The sequence below is a fragment of the Tupaia chinensis genome, unplaced genomic scaffold (assembly GCF_000334495.1).
Source record: "Tupaia chinensis unplaced genomic scaffold, TupChi_1.0 Scaffold000113_1, whole genome shotgun sequence".
NCBI lineage: Eukaryota > Metazoa > Chordata > Mammalia > Scandentia > Tupaiidae > Tupaia > Tupaia belangeri.
In genome coordinates, this window is record NW_006159577.1 from 5,825,120 (window position 1) to 5,842,643 (window position 17,524).

At 41.5% G+C, this 17,524-nt stretch overlaps 1 protein-coding gene across 1 annotated transcript in view; it reads left to right on the plus strand.

Annotated features, from left to right (window-relative positions):
* The window catches only part of FGFR2 (fibroblast growth factor receptor 2), a gene marked incomplete in the record, with an annotated part of 126,079 nt that overhangs the window by 60,752 nt on the left and 47,803 nt on the right, over positions 1–17,524 (plus strand). Inside the window, 1 exon segment of the mRNA XM_006143947.3 lies at positions 3,129–3,252. Within this exon segment, the coding sequence (XP_006144009.1) occupies positions 3,129–3,252 (124 nt within the window).

The window sequence follows — 17,524 nt, forward strand, 5'->3', positions numbered from 1 at the left end:
CTACATAGTCACCAAGTACTAAATGACATTGATCCTCCTACTTTTTGTTAATCAACTAGTGAATAACAGTATTCCATTATTGTTTTAATTTGCATTTTCCTGATGTTAATGAGGTTAAGCATCTTTTCATATGTTTATTGGGTATTTACATCCTATCTTCTTTAAAGCAAAGATGGTGTGTGCACTTAAGCTAATGGACAAAAATAATTTGTAGCACTAAAAATTTGAGGAATTTGGAAAAACAAGTTGAAGGCCACATTTTGTCAGAAGAGTAGATTCATTAGGTTTACACTGAAGCTTTCTGTGAAAACAGTGATTAAATTCCCACCCCAAAAACTTTGTGCCTTTATCCCCTATCTTTTTAGAGTTAACAATTATAATCTCTTAGTTTGGGGTTAAGCAACCACTAATTAATGGTAGGATATCCCCTACAGAAGTGTCAAAAAGTTCCCCTGTTGGCAGCTACTGAGGACATCCATTTGGAAAATGCCACAGCTCATAAAATTTGAGATTGATGGTATGTCAAAGAATCGAATACTAGAGCAGTGGTGTACAAAACCAAATATTAACAGCTCTGCATGGGGCAATATTAATCAGGTACCAAGGTTTCTAGAAAGGCAGAACACCCTCTTTGGTAAATGTGCTTCTCATTGTAAAAGCATTTTATAAATGTTCACTTATTAATATTTGTGGTGTATCTCTAGGAAGTGAACATTCAGGGAGCACGTGCCCTTGAAGAAATATCTTGCCTGGAATGCCACAGTCCCCCTGAGGGATTTGAGCTGACCATATGCCCTGAGGTTAAAAAAGGCAGTGGCATGTGGAGCTGCATATGCCAAGATTTAATGTCTTGGGCCAAGGCAGACAGTGTCCCCTCCCTGCGCAGTTGAGGTTCAGTTCCATTTGGAATACACCGTGTGCCAAATCTGGTTTCAGGCACAAGAAAGACATTGACAGTTTGGATGGGGTCCAGAGACAGGCACTAGCTGTGATTAAGGGCTTATGGGTGTGACATTTGAGCGGGGGCTCATAGAGCTGAATATTTACAGCAGGGCTAAATGCTGGATTACGTGGCTTGGTGATGTTGGGTCTTATGGCTACATCCCTAAGTTACCCTCCACATTACTGGTTCTTCATAGGCAAGAAGAGGACTATTTCTGATACTTCTGAGAACTTGGGGGTGAGGAGGGGCTTTTTGTGGGCCCATTTCCCCAAGTTCCGTCAAGGAGTTAGTATCTCCTTCTTCCATGTTCTTAGCATTACAACTCTAGTGTCACACCTCGAGGGCCATTTAGATAGAGAATTCTTGTTTTATTGGAAAATTCAACATTCACATCACCTCTTCCTTCAGAATACCCATTCTGAATGGATGGTGCTTACCTATCCTAAAGACAGACCTAGTCTCCAGTGTTGGTTCTCTTACTAGTCTGTGGTCCAGCTAGAAGAAAGCAAATCTTTTTGAATTTAACACACTCTTCCTTGGCTATCCAGATGCCCTCAGATTAATTTTACTTCTAGAGAGTTCACTTGTATTGGTAAGAATCAACTTCCCATTACCAGCTCCTTGGCGCCAGACTGAGAAACAACCTGCATGGTTGTGCAGGAGAGTTGGTGAGAGGTGGCAGCTGAGCAAGGTGCCCAGAACTCAGTCCTAACACACTAATGTACTTTGTCAAGAAGAAGAGAGTCTAGCTTTCACCCCACTGATCCTTCATAAGACTGTCAGTGGAGAACAGTCATCTCGTTTTTTGAACTCAGCAATGTTAACTCCATTCTGCAGTAACGGTTTGCATAGAACTGAAATGACTAACATGAAAATAGTGGTGCAATAGCATGCTCTTCTAATCTCTCACCTCTGTTGGCAGGCCGATCCCTGGCACTGCTTTGCATAGTGGACAGCTGCTCTGCCCTACTGTTTTCATAATGGAGTAGTTGCGAGGTGCTTTTCTTTATTCTCTAGTTTAGTTCCTTGAGTCACTCATGTGCTTGCAGAGGCTCTGCCTGTAACATGGGTTTTTGTGATTAGGGCTAAAAACACTTGCAGTGCTCAGGGCATCATTCAGAAGGTCAGCTGAAATTCCTAAAATGACAGTTAAGTTTAGTAAGCCGTGGGATTTTATTTTTTTCTTTCCATTTCTCTGAAGTGCCTTTTTCAAAATACCTGTAAAGAATGATTTGGATTCAGATGAGAAAACTAAAGCCTGAACCTTCAAGTTACTAGAGTTTGCATTTTCTCCTAGTTAGGAAAACTTATGCTTATTTGAAAAGTTGAGTCTGTTGAATATTTTCAAATGCAAGGTAAGAACATTCGAATCCGGTCTGTTTGTTTATTGACAGATGGTGGATAGGACTCATAGTAACTTTTTTTTTTTTCCACATATGCTGCATATCTTTGCAAAGTCTTAAGGAGTTTGTAAACAAATGGATATACAGTTTAAGTTTTATAAGGATTTATTGCACCCATATTTGGCATTCTGGGTATATCTCTCAGCCACCACCACAGATGAGGAGACCTGAGTTCCCACTGAAGCTTCCCAAGACTTCTAGACAACATCTGCAGGAGCTGGGGAAAGTTCTCAAACCATAAGGCTCCAGGAACAATAGTAGTGCCTGCCTCATGAGCTCCTTGGGAGAATTATGCTAGCTAAGTCAGGACAGTAGCTCAGAGCAGTGCATGGCATATAGCAAGTGCTCACCAGTGTTGACTTTAGGTCATTCCAAAGGGCTGAGGGTTCCCAGTGGTTGAGCCACCTGGTAGCCCATCTGCCCATGAATGTTTGTAATCTGCAGGCTGGTGGTCAGGCTCTCCGGTCACTTGACTTCTTCTGAAGGAACCTCAAGTCCACAACAGTGATGGATCCATTTTGCTTACCTCTGAGTACCCCAGATCTGAATGTGTCTATATCCACCTCATAAATGGCTTTTCACTGTAAACAAAAAACATAAAGATAATGAATGTTTACATTTATCACCCTTCTGAGTGTTTGTCATGAGGGACGTTTAGAATTCAGGTGACTCTTCTCTATTTTCTCTGCCTCTCCCAACTTCTTTTTAAATCAAGAAAGCATAGTGCCTGGTATTCTCTGCAGGTATTGTGTTAAAGAACCATCTTTTCTTGATCTTTTCAGGTACGAAACCAGCACTGGAGCCTTATTATGGAAAGTGTGGTCCCTTCTGACAAAGGCAATTATACTTGTGTGGTAGAAAATGAATACGGGTCCATCAATCACACATACCACCTTGATGTTGTTGGTGAGTTTGCTTCTCCTTGTGCGGCAACTGTACACCAGCCTGTTCTAGGCTAACTCATTCAAAATTGTGAAAATATCTTGTGTCTACTCAAGTTTAAGGAGAATTGGTTGGTTGGTTGGTTTTCAAGTTTTTTGTACATAAGTTATTTTTCAAGAAGGATTCTTTCATCATTTTATGGCATTCTGTTTCCTGATTAGCCAGGGTTTGTGGGATTTGCATGAACCTGCTGAGTTCTGAGCATCATCTTGTACAAGGTGGACATGGTATGAAATGTCTGACATTATGAAAGCTGAAGTTACTTCAAAAAATGTCAGCATGTGTGGGGAAAGGGGTACAGATACACCGTAGGAGAACTTTGTATTTAAGAGAGAGACCACATTGCTTAAAGAAAGGCGGCCATAGAATGCTGGCTGAAAGGAAAAGGTATTATGGCAACTGGGCCCATAGCTGGCTAAAATAGGTAACATCAAGGACCCCTTCACTCCCATCAGAGGAAAGTCATCAGACACTACTTGTTCTGTCTCTGTTTTGGAGAACCATGTTATGAGCTTATAAATATCTTTTTGTCAGAATGTATAGATATGTGGGCTATTTTGATTGAACATCTTAAGACCATATGGTATATTGTCCTGGTAACTCACATTTCTTTCCAAGTTTTACCTGTTACGATGAGTTCTTGTTATTACTGATAAAGAAGGATGCTTGTCTTGTTTGATTGCTAACATATTGAACTATACCTAGGACATGTCTCATTATTACAGGGATGGCAGGTTAAGATCACTTCTACACAGGAACTGTCTTTTTCTCTGTCTTGTCAGATACCATGACTCACCCTGCCACCTGTCCCTTGAGCGCTTTCTTTGGGTTACCCAATTGGTTTGCCCTTCTATATGTGTGGCTTCCTAACTTTTACTAAAGACTCAACTCAAGGTTCACCAATTTATCTTGCCTTAATGTGACCAGTGGTAGCTCTTTATATACATGCCCATCCACTGTGGCTCTGTAAACAAAGTCTCTCCACCATTTCCTATACATGTGCCCCTAATATCTCACACGTGGATGTTTCTTTTCCTTCAATAAAATATAAACTTTAGAAAAGAGGGACCCCTCAAACATTTGAATTGCCTAAAGGGCCATTAACAAAACTTTCCAAAAGCTTGATGAACCAAATTGCATAGATTTGGCTAATTGACATTTTAGATTAACTGGAAATTAAACCAAAAACAGTATTTTATTTTCGATCAAGTGAGGTGAAATTAAATTCACAGGATACTCTACCTCAGAGAACATATCATTTTAATTGTTATTTACATATAAGCATTCAGTTGAAAATAGTATTTATTTGAACATTTTAGTTTTGTTTTTAAGAAGTTTATTGTGAAATAGGATAGGCCTTTGTTTAATGTCAAGCCTATAGACATTCATAAGAGTGAGTTTTAGAGCCTTCCTTTTCTCTGAGAGATATTCGTGGTATGTTTCTTAATGGGAATTACTGTGTTCAGATATTTTACAAAACAAACACAAACAGAAGTAACACTCAAATATGAGAAGAAATGGTTAACATTTAATTTGGCATTGATGCTCTGTAAGTCCATTGATCAAAGAGCACATGACCTGAAATTTACTTGGGGCCTCATGTATACTGAATTTGACATGAAACTGTTTCTATTTAAGGAAAGTAAGTTAGATTTTGGACTAAAAGTTCTAAATACCTAATTTTTAAATTAAGTAATTTATTGTGGGAAAAAAATAATTGGGCTATGGCAGTCTTTTGGGATCATGGCATTGCATAGGTCCAGAAATCGTTCATTAAGATGGGTTGGGGCCATTCCAGGAATTGCAGAGTCATATCTCGGCCACTCCAACCTTGGGCTCTTGCTTACAGCAGGTTTTAGGCTGAGTTGTTATGTAAAACATTCAAAAGCCCCTCATCCCACCTCCCCTTTGAGCTTTCTGGCAGCTCATCCCTGTGAAGCCCTGAAATCTCTCTTAGAGTTTAGGGTTGGGATTTGAATTGGGCTGCTGAATAATGGAATTGTGCTGTCTAATGTTAATCCCCTGGCAATCAGTCTTGTTGAAAAGAGCGTATGATTCAGTGGTGTAATGTAGAGGGAGCGTGGAGTGTATGGAGTAATGCAGAGAGAGGCCTGATTATGTCACAAATTTGGGAGATCGCCCAGTGAAATGCAGGCCAATAATGACACAATGCTGGTTGGGAATATCCATTAAAGCTCAACTCCAATAATTTTCCAAGCCTTGAACTTCTTTATAAATAGAAGTCAAAAGTCAGTGGAGTATAAGACATTTTCAGTAAAGATGGAGGTGTGAAATACTCTCATCTTTGCTCAAAACCTTAGTAATTGCTATGAGAAGCACTAATAAAATAAGAATTGAGTCAGCTAAAGAGTCTCATGTAGACTTATAGAGTCGGCAGTTACTCTGAACATCTCAGCAAGTGGAAACAAAAAGGATTGAGGCTTAAACAACGAATTTCTGGTGGCCCATGGGCCCAAATTTAATATATCTCTGTGTGATCACAGCTTCTCAGCTACCTCTCTGTTTCACAGAATATCAGAAACACTTTTCTAGTGAAAATGAAGTCCTGTGCTTGTTCACATTCTCCGAGGTTTTATTTTTGTTGCTATGATACATAGATTTGTGGTTCAGATATTATGAAGCATCAAAGTGGGTGAGATCTTTTTATTGAAATTCTTTCTTGGAAAGGCATTCCCATAAGCACTTTAATGTAAAAAGCCGTGTAATTTAAGTGACATTCTTGTGTTCTGGAATTAAACAGCAAGCCATTGTTGTATGTGAGGGAAATGCTTTCGTTTATGGGAGCTCTTTTAGGAGCCTTGCTTGATCCTCATTAAAATGGACACCATTACTTTTCAGCTATTTACTGCAAGGGAAAATTAGTGTGACACTCCACATTTCAGTAATTGTGACAGTCATAGAACGGGCTCCCCTAAAATAGCTGGCACTCAGTGGGGGTAAGTCTTTGCTGTAGTTCATCAGTTCTTGGTGCCGAAGCTCAGGATTGTGACTGGGCACCTGTCACCAAGAAGCAGCCACCTAAGATGAGTCATTTATCTGTTTTCACTTTCCTTGTGTCTGAAAATGAAGGAGCTGAGACTCATGAGTGTAAGATAACAAAGTAGCCGGGTGCTATGGAAAGAACAGCAGGTCTGTCAACAGACACACTTAGGATACCAGGTGGGTTAGCACAAGTTATTGAGCTTTTTTGAATCTCTGCTTTATCATTAGTAAAATTGGAATGATGATATTTACCTCATTCTGATGATGATTTCATAGCGCTACTATAACAAATTACTGTAAACTGGGTAGCTTACAGTGGTAGAAATGTACTTTTTCACAGTTCTGGAAGCTGAAAGTCCAAAGTCAAAGGGCTGGCAAGTTCTACACCTCTCCCAGCTTCTGGTGGCTGTCAGCAATCCTTGGTGTTCTGGCTCTGAAACACACAACTCCAATCCCTGCCTCCATCTTTGCATGGTCATCTTCTCTGTGTATTTCACATCTTCTGTGTTTCTCTTATGAGAGTGGACACCTGTCATTGGATTTAGGGCGTACCATAAATCCAGATTATTGTATCTGTATATCTATCCTTAATTACATCTGCAAAGACACTTTTTCTTTTTAAAAAATGTTTTCCTAAAGGGTGCGAATGCCCACCAGAGAGACAAAGACAGGAAGAGAAGGAAAGTGAGAAAGCATCCTCCATAGGTGCTTTGGCTACTCTGCAGTCTCTTTTCCTCCATTTCTCTTCTCAGGATTTTGAGCACATATGCACATGGACATGCACTTAGCATGTTTTTCAAGTTACCAGATCTGGGACTCAAACTGCACAGTGGGCCATGTGAGATATAGCTGTGTTAACCACCACGCCACTGGCTGGCTCAACCTTTTTTCCAAATAAAGTCATGTTCATAGATTCTGAGGTTTAGTACTTGGGCTTATTTTCCTGGGGCCACAGTTCAACACACTACAGTAATTCGGAGACATCAATTGGGTTAGCAGATACAAACATCAAATTAGTGGCCAGACAATGGCACAGTGGTAAAATGTGATGCTGTGTGAGATGGACCCAATGGGACAGTTCTGGGTTCATGTCTGAAGACCTCCCTGAGTTCATTGGGCATGCATGTGCCCATGGTCCATGGCTGGCTGGGTCTGGGAGTGGCTTGCAGCATTGAGACCCAGTTGGGGTGTGGTCACTATTTTTTGTCTCTTTGCTTATCTAGCTCATGGAAGACATAAGTTAATAAACTCCTTCAAAACAATCAAAGCTACCAGATTTGCCTCTAGCAACAAATGCCAGTTTCCTCCCTTCCAAACCTGGATTCTTTTGAGGATTAGAAAGCATTTTTAATAGTTTTTATTATATTCAGAAGTCTTCTTAAACTGAATGCCATTTTGGAACCAATTGAACTGGCTTGTGGCTGCTGTTCACATTTCCTGCTGGGGTATCCACCTTCCCTTGGTCTTGTCATCAAGGCTGTTTTAAGACTGATTTGGTGTTGAACTTGCAAAAGAGGATCATAGAGTCCGAAGTTCATTAAGTTGGCCTCTTTGCCCCCATGTCTGCTACTCTCCCCATTTGACAGCTGAGGAAATTGAGGTTCTTCTGGGATGAGTGATTTGCTGAACCAGTTGGAGAGAGCATTCTGGAGCTGGGGCCGCAGTTTGATCTTCTCCACAGCCAAGTTAGTACTGCATGGCCTCCACTCTTGTCTCTTCATTATGCATTTACTTTGGACCAACAACAGCTGCTACAAGTGTCTAAGAAGGTGCTGTTGTCTGTCTCCTCCACATTCAGCTCTTTGCTGCAAAAACAAAAGCAGAGAGAAAAATGAAAATCTTTAGTTTTGAATTATGAACTTTGTTTTTGCTTTTGAGTGTTTCAGTTCTGCAATCCCAGAGACCATCAGATAACTTTTGAGCTTTTCAATTGGCACTTGATATTTGGGGGTGAGGGTGGTATTGAGGAGACAAAGTGTAGTGGAGGTGAAAATAGTTCTTCTGGATTTCCCAAGGCCAGTTGTGTCTTCTCCCCTGTCAGTTTAACTCTAGAAATTTGTGGTACCCTTCACTCCCACCCAAGTGTAAGTAATAAGCACAGTGTCTCAGTGGGTGAGGGGGACCTATCAGGGACTGCATGTTGCTTCTGGCTGGGTGAAGATCATTCAGGCATCCCTGCCAGCCCCAACTTGCTCGGCGGCAGACCAGAATGGCTCTGTCGACTAGCCCTTGACATAAATCTGCTGTAATTTGGTTCTGAACATGATGGGACACAGCCTGAAAGCACGAAGGAATCCATCCCAGGGCTCACTCCCCCTCAGGTGTGTGTTCAGGAGGAATGAAGAGGCTTTTATTCCAAACGCTAACTGATAAGCCTGACTGTAGAGTTGACACCTGGCTCTGAGCTTTTGGCAGCCTCTCCCCCAGGGGAGAAGGAGAAATTGCGTAAATTGTTTACTGCTTGGGGCAGCCTCTGTCCTGGGAAGACAAAGGCAGCAGTGTGATCGCCAAGCAGAGGAGAAGGGACGAGAGAGTCAGGATCCTTCAACATCTAGAGTGTGAATTTTGGATTCTCTGGTGGGTTTGGAACAAAGTACCATTTAAATGGTGGCCTCGTTAATTCATGCATCAACTAGTTTCTCATTGAAGCTGTCAAAATCAGATGGTTGCTGGTTACTTGCTCCTGATGGAAGACCACATCTCAGTCCTAGTTTCTGTCCTACCATGGCTTTTGGACAGAGTTTTTGTTTCTCTGAGTGATGAGTAGTGACAGTGGCGGTAATGTTTAATACTGTGCATCCGGAGATTTTTCACACGTTGAACACCTGACCCTTACATTCTATGTTGTAAGCTTGTGTTTTTTTTTTTTTTTTTTTTTTTTTTTTGGCACCCCCCAGGGCCAAACTACATAGAGCTTTGTTTTTTTTTTTTTTTTTTTTTTTTCTGGCACTCACCAGGCCTCAATCCATAGAGCCTTGTGGGGTTCTGAACTTGAAGCCTCTTGACCCAGAGGCTTCCTGGCTAGGCCTCATTTGGTTTTTCCACATGCGTGATCTTGCTGCCAACTAATTCTTTTCCACTTCTCACTCTATGTTTAAGACTTGGTGTTTTATCCTGGTACTGGTTCTGTGTGCCAACTCTAGACTTGTGAAATCTCACTGGAGGGAGCAGAAAGCCCCTCTGCTGAAAATGGATTGAGGTGGGATGCCAGGTAAGAGGTCACAGCCAGTGCCTGTATAAGTGGGCTCATCGAGTTAGCGTGGAATCATGGAACTGGAGCAGGGATTGGAGAGAAAGCAAATTCCTGTAGCTCTTTTTTGTTAATCCAATCACCATTTTCCTTCCCTTATGAACCATCTTTCATCTTTGCTACCACCGTCAAGACTCAAGGGTCTCCACCTCTTGCCAGACAGTGCCTCTGGAGGTTCAGGTGGAATTATGTGTGTGTTTCATATTCAGCTTCCTTCCATTGCTAGCTCTATGGCCTTAGTAGAATCATAGAACATTTGAGCCTTGGTTCCCTTGTCTGTAAAATGGGGATAATGAACTGCTTTCCTTGTAGCACTGTTGGGAAGAAGAGTGGTGGGAATGGTGGTTTTAAATAATGGTTCCATGTAACTGCTGGTCACTAATATTAGGTAGGTGGTCCCATACTCCTCTTGGTTGAGACAAACACACATACACAGCCCATCCCTAATTAAAGGAATAGTTAGTCCTATCATTTCCTCCAGGATAGAGATTTTAAGAGTTCTTTTGACAGCTTCTGTTTAATGGACTTTTAGTCGCTACAGAGCAGCTTTTCATTCCTGTTGCACAATGGGGACTCTAGGGGGCAAAGGCTGGTCAGTGGGTAGCTCATCACTGCAGATGTACTGACCAGCACATCAGTACTTTCCTGTAGAACTGACACCAGCAGGCATTGAGAGCAGGTGGTGTTCTGTGAGTGCCAGTGCCCTAGGGTTGGAGCAGGCACAGGTCAGTGTGGATGGCATATGCTAGAATTTTGCAGTATTGGTGTTTTTACCATATACTCTGCAAGCTATCAATTGCCCCTGCCCCACAGTTGAGGCAAGTAGCCTTATTGATTGCTTTTGATTCTGGCAGGGGGCCTGGCTGAGGTGGCTAGATAGAGGGCTAATATTTGGTCAGTTGCCTAATCTTTGGCATTGAGTCTGGTGAAGGCAGAGAGGATGTGGAAGTGTTACAATCAAGTTAATGTCTTACAATTTTATGTAAGATGAGGTCTCTTCATCATATCTAGAGATTCACGTAGGGATAGGGCCGAGAGAAAGCTGCTTCTATCAGAACTTGCGTGGCTAAGTATGGCATGAAGATATAAACTCATTGACAGCAGGTCTCAGTGTACATGAAAGTGCCAGAACTTAGCATGGTTTCTGTTAGCATATGCTGAATTGGGACAATAGAACACGACTTAATGAGTTATTGGAGTTTTGTGCTTCTTGATGTTTTTTAAATTTGAAGCAAGAAATCTACAGTTTCTCTCTAAACTCACTTATTTATGAAGCTTAATTAATGGCCTCCTTTATAAGCCAAAAGACCCCATCGGGAAGGTTTGTGCTACCTCCCATTAGAACATGAGTGTGGACACACCATTGCATTCTTCCTCTTTTAAGTGATAAATCCATTGGTTTCACGGATTCCTTCTCCCTTAAGTGAACACTCCATTGTTGGAGTCACAGTCTTCATGTTGGATTTACTTTCATAGTCAAAGAGATGTTGTGATGAGGAATTGGTCCCAATTTAAGGAGCATTAGGGATTTGGAAAGGTGGCTTTGAGAGTTAGTGTTGCATCTCTCACCACAGGGGCTAAAATGCAAGTGGTTATGGAAAGAGATAGTGATGCCCAAGGGGAGGTTGTTCTGCTTCCCCTTTTGAGAAGACAGATATGAGGTAGTCAGAACCTCCTTGTATTAGAGTAGAGGGAGAGAATAGAGCAAAGCATTCTAGTGGGATTATCTGTGGTTTGTGTTTTGTAATGATTAATCCTCTATCAATGGAGCACCTAACACAACGAGTCAGCACAGCCAGTACTTAGCCTAGAGGGTGACAGTCACTTGAATGAAACACAGACTTTGCCCTCTCAGAGTTCTCATTTCACAGCGCAGAAGACCACAAACTGTCACAGTGAGAAGATGATGAACAGGGGTGGAGATTCCTGGATGTTGATGGGACTCTAACTCTTTCTTTCGTTCCTTCATTCTTTTGTTCGTTTGTCCCCTCCCTCCCTCCCTCCCTCCCTCTCTCTTTCTCTCTCTCTCTCTCTCTTTCTCATTAGAGGATTCTCTCAAACAAGGCCTGTAGAAATTCTGTCCAATCCAGATAAGTATACAAATCAACAGATTTTGCCTCAAACCTATCTCCCACTACATCAGGGAAATAAGGGACTCTTGAGACTAGCATTGGCTATTATTCTGGAAGGGTCTTTCAGAAGCTTTACTTGAAAAAGGGAGTTTTTCTCAGTACAGTGAGACTGAAAGGTGATGGTATGGTCCTTTAAACTTTACATTTTGGTCAGAAGAAGCAGAACTGTTCCATATATAAGACAGTCCCTCAGTTTTCATTAGGGAGTAGGCTGGGTAGAAGGCTGGTTTGAGGCATCCCTTTAGGCTTTGACGGGGAAGTAGAATTTGGATTTAAGCCTTTCGTGTCTATTTATTTTGAAGCTTCTCTTTAGGTGATGCTTGTACTGAAGAGTGTCTAGAACCATAGTTATTTTTGGTGTCTGAGCTTTGTCTCCAAGAAAACAAATGGGGTTTATTATTCAGCTTCTCATGTTCCTTCCAAAGGAAGGCATTTCTTGTTTGCTCAGATGGGCTGAAAGCTTTTACCGTCTGCCTGAACCACCCCAGGAGTAAAACAAAGCATCTGAGAGATTAGCATGATGAATTTTTCTAGATTCCCTTTAGAACAAAGGTTTTTGAGAGGGTGAAAATTGGTAAAACCTATCAACATTTTTACCATAGACTTCCTCTGTGTATATGTATCAATCTACATCTTTCTTTTTGTTTTAAAGAATTATTTTATTTAACTTTATTTATTTTAATTCGACCAGAGAGGGACAGAGTGAGAGTGAGAGAGAGGGCGGGGTGGGGGAGAAGTGAGAAAGCAAGCTGCTAGGTCCGGGGCTCGAACCATATGGGAGTCCAGCTCCCTTAACCACTGTACCACCTGGCGGTCCCTAAATTTACGTCATTCTTATTAGTGGTCCCTTTGCTGCTCTATCATGAATAAAAGTAATTTAATATATTATTTTTAGGCCATACATTTTCTAGTTATGAAAAATGCCACAATGACAAGCTTTGTCCCACTTATTTATTGGGTGCTTGTGTGGCTGTTTTTCTAGGACAGATTTCTACAGGTAGGCTAATTTATATTCCTTTTAACAGTAGCAAACCATTTTAAACCTAAGGAATTTCATTTTGAGTGTTGCTTTTACTGCAGTCCCCCCCCCTGCCACTGATTCGATTTTTAGCATCGTTCTAATCATTTGAGAGAAGAAACTCTTATTTGGAGTTCAATCTTTATAAAAAGAGGATATATTTAATTCCTAGATAATTATAAAATTTTTTTCTAGCATACTCTTCCCTTGAAGGAAACTTTGGTATGCAGACACCAGCTGATAATCTTACATTCCCGAAAGATGTTGCACCCCCTGTGGCACGTGGTGGGGTGCTAAGGCTCTGTGATGTCGCCTCAGCATGATTGCTCTCAGCTGTGTTTACCCCAGCTCCTCAGGAGCGAGCCTGGAGAGACTGACGTCTGAGTTTTACATCAGCGTCAAAAACGAAGCACAATATAGGGAGGGGACCATGTGCACAGTCTTTGTATTAGAGAAAAAAGCTCTCATTTAGTAAACTGGATAAGAGAGACTTAATGTAAATATACTTCAGTTGAGAAGGTAGGTTTCCTGTGACCCTAAATGTCTATCTCTTTACTCTGTATTGTCATCACCTTTACCATATCTCTCTTGTTTACAAAATTGTGGCAAAATATATGTAATGTAAAAGGTACCATTGCAGCCCTTTATGAATCTACAGTTTAGTGACATTAAGTGCATTCAGATGGTTCTACAACAATTACCACTGTTTATCTCCAGAACTTTGTTTTTTAATCACCCCAAAGCTATGCATCCTTTTAACAAATAAGGAAAGGCATTTTCCAACCTGAATTTTGTATAGCCTTGTGGTCACCAAAGAGTCTTCGATTCTGGTTTAACTTTTTGAAGACAGAGCCCTGGGTATTTTTAACATTTGAGGTATACATAACGCATAGCCTTGCTCCTGTAATTTGTCCAAGAAGAGCCAAATTGACACCCAGCTGGTAGAAGCCACTCAACTCCAAGCCAAATAATATAGTCTGTGCCATTAATTAGGGAAGGTGCTTTGCCCCCACCTGCTTTGGTCTTCCCAGGCTCCCAGTCCCAGCCAGCACTTCGCTCTGCTTCTCCACCTCATCGAGCAAGCACAAAGGAATTAGTGGTGTTTTGCTTCTAGCATTTCACATGGTGCAGCCTCCCTAAGTCACTTTGTGACTTCTGGAGGGAAGACACTTCACCTCTCTTCAAACAGGCTGGTTCTGCAGATTTTGCTGTCTTTGTAAAGAGACATGTGGTTTAGGGGAGGCTGGATTCCTAGCCCAGCTTGGCAAGACTTTCCAGAGTCAGATGACAGGTAGACGGTACAGCAATCTGGGTGACTAGGCAAAAACATGGAGAGAACAAAATCGGACGAGGAAAGAGCAACAAACCAATCACCTTCTACAAAAAGGAGAGTTAAAAAGTGCTAAAATCAGGGTGCCTCACATCTCAGGCCCATTTACCTGTTCTTGAAGATGACAAGCCAAAATACTGGCTACAGATGCCTGGTTTCGTTTGGAAAGTGTGATAATACTCCTTCCTACCTTAACCTTACCTTTCGCTGCTGATCATCTTTAGTTTTTTGGGGTTTTTTTTGGTACTGATCTCCAAAGGCTGGAAGGAGCTTAGAGGAAACAAAACCCAACTCAGAACCCAACTTAATTTTTAGCTTGTTTAGTTTGAGTGCATCAGGTGAAGTCTTGACAAGGCAATGAACTCATTCTACTAATTGTAATTAGCATGAGGCCTTTAGCAGGTTATTGGGCTCCTCAAACTTCAGAGGACTTTGATCGGCCTCCTCCTCCTAATAACCATGCCTCCTGCTAACTGGTTTAGTACGTTTTATGCAACAAAAGCAGCTACCGCCTGCTCTTTAGAAAAAAGCTAGGCCAGGCTAGAATTCTCAGTTGTTTTCACTTGTCTTCCAAGTCGCAGAAGATTCTTTACCTATTCAGCCACTTGGAGCTGCTAAGAAACTGCCATTTTGGAGGAAGGATAATTAAATCTTGATTTTAATTTAAAGACCGATCAGACAGTTATCCATACTTCTTACGTGAATGGGTGCCTGCGAGTAGGAGACTGGCTGTTTCCAGGTCAATTCTGTGACCTTGGTGTGATTGGAGATTCTGGGTACCAGAGAGAATGGCTTTGAGATGGTTCTTTGTGGCAAACATGACTTAACTTTTGGGGAGAAATGCTCAGGGGCCAGTGGGTACCAAGGAAACCAACTCTGGGCTTGATTAATTTATAGGTGTAATTTAAGAACCTGGTTCTCCTTCTGATCCCTGGGATGCATGTTTACTGAGCCTGTAGACATGAGGCCTCTCTGCTCAGTGGTTTTTTTATGGCCTTTGCTATGTCAGAGCAAGAGTTGTAGATCTCTTCTGAGCAAACATATTATTATGTCCAGAGGAGGACTGGCATGTTATAAAGTTTCAATGGTCAATTAACAAAGATTTATTCTTTGTCACTCAGGTATTTTTCTCTTTCTCTCTCTCAATAATTACCTCTTGGAATGTAGCAGGCGATGTTTTCCTCCTGCAATCCTGAGTTGGGTTATGGCTCCCGTCTAGAGAGCAGAACTTGAGAAAGCCAGCCTTGATATTTAGATCTTAGCAGCTGGGCTTTCTGTTTTACTAAAGTGGACACTTGAAAAGTGGGGGCATTCAGGGGAGAGAACGTGGGGAGGGAATGAGTTTTTTAAAGCACTTCAGTCTGTGTTTACTATGCATTTATTTGGTGGAACCTCATTCCAGCCGTGCAGCCAACTGTCCCATCAGCAACAGCCGCACCCTTTGGACCACTTTCCACCCGGTCTTAATTTGGAATTCACACAGGGACCTTCAAATCACTATCTTAAAGGTTCTCATCCTGTTTGAGGTCTGTGTGCTGTGCATTGGCGACCTACTGAATTCCGAATCTATGTTTTCAAATGGCAGTAAAGAAGCCGACTACGTGTCAGCTTTTCTGTTTTTCCATGTATTTATTTCATTCCCTCTGTAAAGAGAAAAATCTGTTTTATATAATGTCTGAGAGTTAAACATGCTGTAAGAGAACCTTGCCTAAAATGATAAATCCTTCCTAGTGGAAAAGATCTGATTTTTGTTATCACGGAGAAGAGATGAGCTAGCAGAGTGCTTTATAACCTCTCACCCAAAGATAATTCATTGACTGGGCCTTTATTATGTGGTTGAGAAAAGTTGCAAACCCAGGGGGTTTAGTTTGCCTGGGGCCTAGTGAGGTACCAGAGAGGGTCCATTAGCTGTTGGAGGGTCATGTTCCCATGGTGCCTGCTCTCTACCCATGTGCCCATGGGGCCGGCATGGGAGGAGGTCACCCCTGCTGTCAGCCTGCTTCCTCATCAGCCTGTACCTGCCTTCGCCCTGCGTGTTCAGAAGTTAGCACAGGAGTCTGAGCGCTGTCATCTACTTGCTGGTCCCAGTTTCTCAGGGTCTGGTGGACATCCAGGGAGGACTGAGGGTGAAGGGCTGTGAGAAGAGGAGTGGAGTGTGGCAGATGCTGGCATCCCAGGACCTTTCAGGCCTCCTTCTCTGATTTGTTTAAGGGCAGAGAATAAGGTTGCAAAGGAAATCAAAGCCTGATGTGGAGAAACGAAACATGAGGCCTACTGACTTTTTAAAAACATTTTAAATAACATTCTCTAAGGTTTCATTTTATACTGAAGGCAGCTGTAATAAGTTTTGGAAGACGGTGTAAGGTTTCTATTACAGAGCGATCTTGCTTGCAGTTTTTGTACCAGAAGTGAGAAAGGATGGAGGGGGGAGTAGGGGTGGTTAAGAGGTTATTTTGTATAAGGTGAGAAAATTTGAAAAGATGAATTCAAGACTGCAAGCGGTAACATTTGGTATGCTGTAATTTGCAAATGCAATAACATGAAACCTTGCAAAATTTTTTGTTTATTCGATCTTTCTTTCCCTTTCTTTCTTTTTCTTTTTTTCTTTTTCTTTTTTTTTTTTTTCATGAAAATAGTCCAGATAGCAGTGGAATAACTTAATAACTGGAGCTCAGAAGCACTTTGACCACAAGTAAAACAAGACTGCAGCTCTGTAGTGGGCCCTGCCAGTGTTGCCCCAGTGACTAAATTCCCTGTCGAAGGCTGGCGCAGGCCAGCGATGTCGGGCTGTATGAAAGCACTCATTGTTCACGGGGCATCATTATTTGGTATTACATGCACAATGTTTGCTTGTGAAATGATTTATTAGAAACAAGTATGTTTAAAAAAGAGGACTTGGTTTGAAATTCAGTTGATCTGGCTTATGACATTTTAGATTTTATAGTACCTTTGTTTCTAAGAATTTGTTTATTCGATCTTTCTTTCCCTTTCTTTCTTTTTCTTTTTTTCTTTTTCTTTTTTTTTTTTTCATGAAAATAGTCCAGATAGCAGTGGAATAACTTAATAACTGGAGCTCAGAAGCACTTTGACCACAAGTAAAACAAGACTGCAGCTCTGTAGTGGGCCCTGCCAGTGTTGCCCCAGTGACTAAATTCCCTGTCGAAGGCTGGCGCAGGCCAGCGATGTCGGGCTGTATGAAAGCACTCATTGTTCACGGGGCATCATTATTTGGTATTACATGCACAATGTTTGCTTGTGAAATGATTTATTAGAAACAAGTATGTTTAAAAAAGAGGACTTGGTTTGAAATTCAGTTGATCTGGCTTATGACATTTTAGATTTTATAGTACCTTTGTTTCTAAGAATAGGAATTTAGGCCCACTGTAAATATTTATCTTAATCCACATAGACATACATACGTGTGTGTGTGTGTGTGTGTGTGTGTGCATGCGTGAGCACCAAACGGAAAACTGAACCAAGGAATTGATTCCTGAAGTTTACTT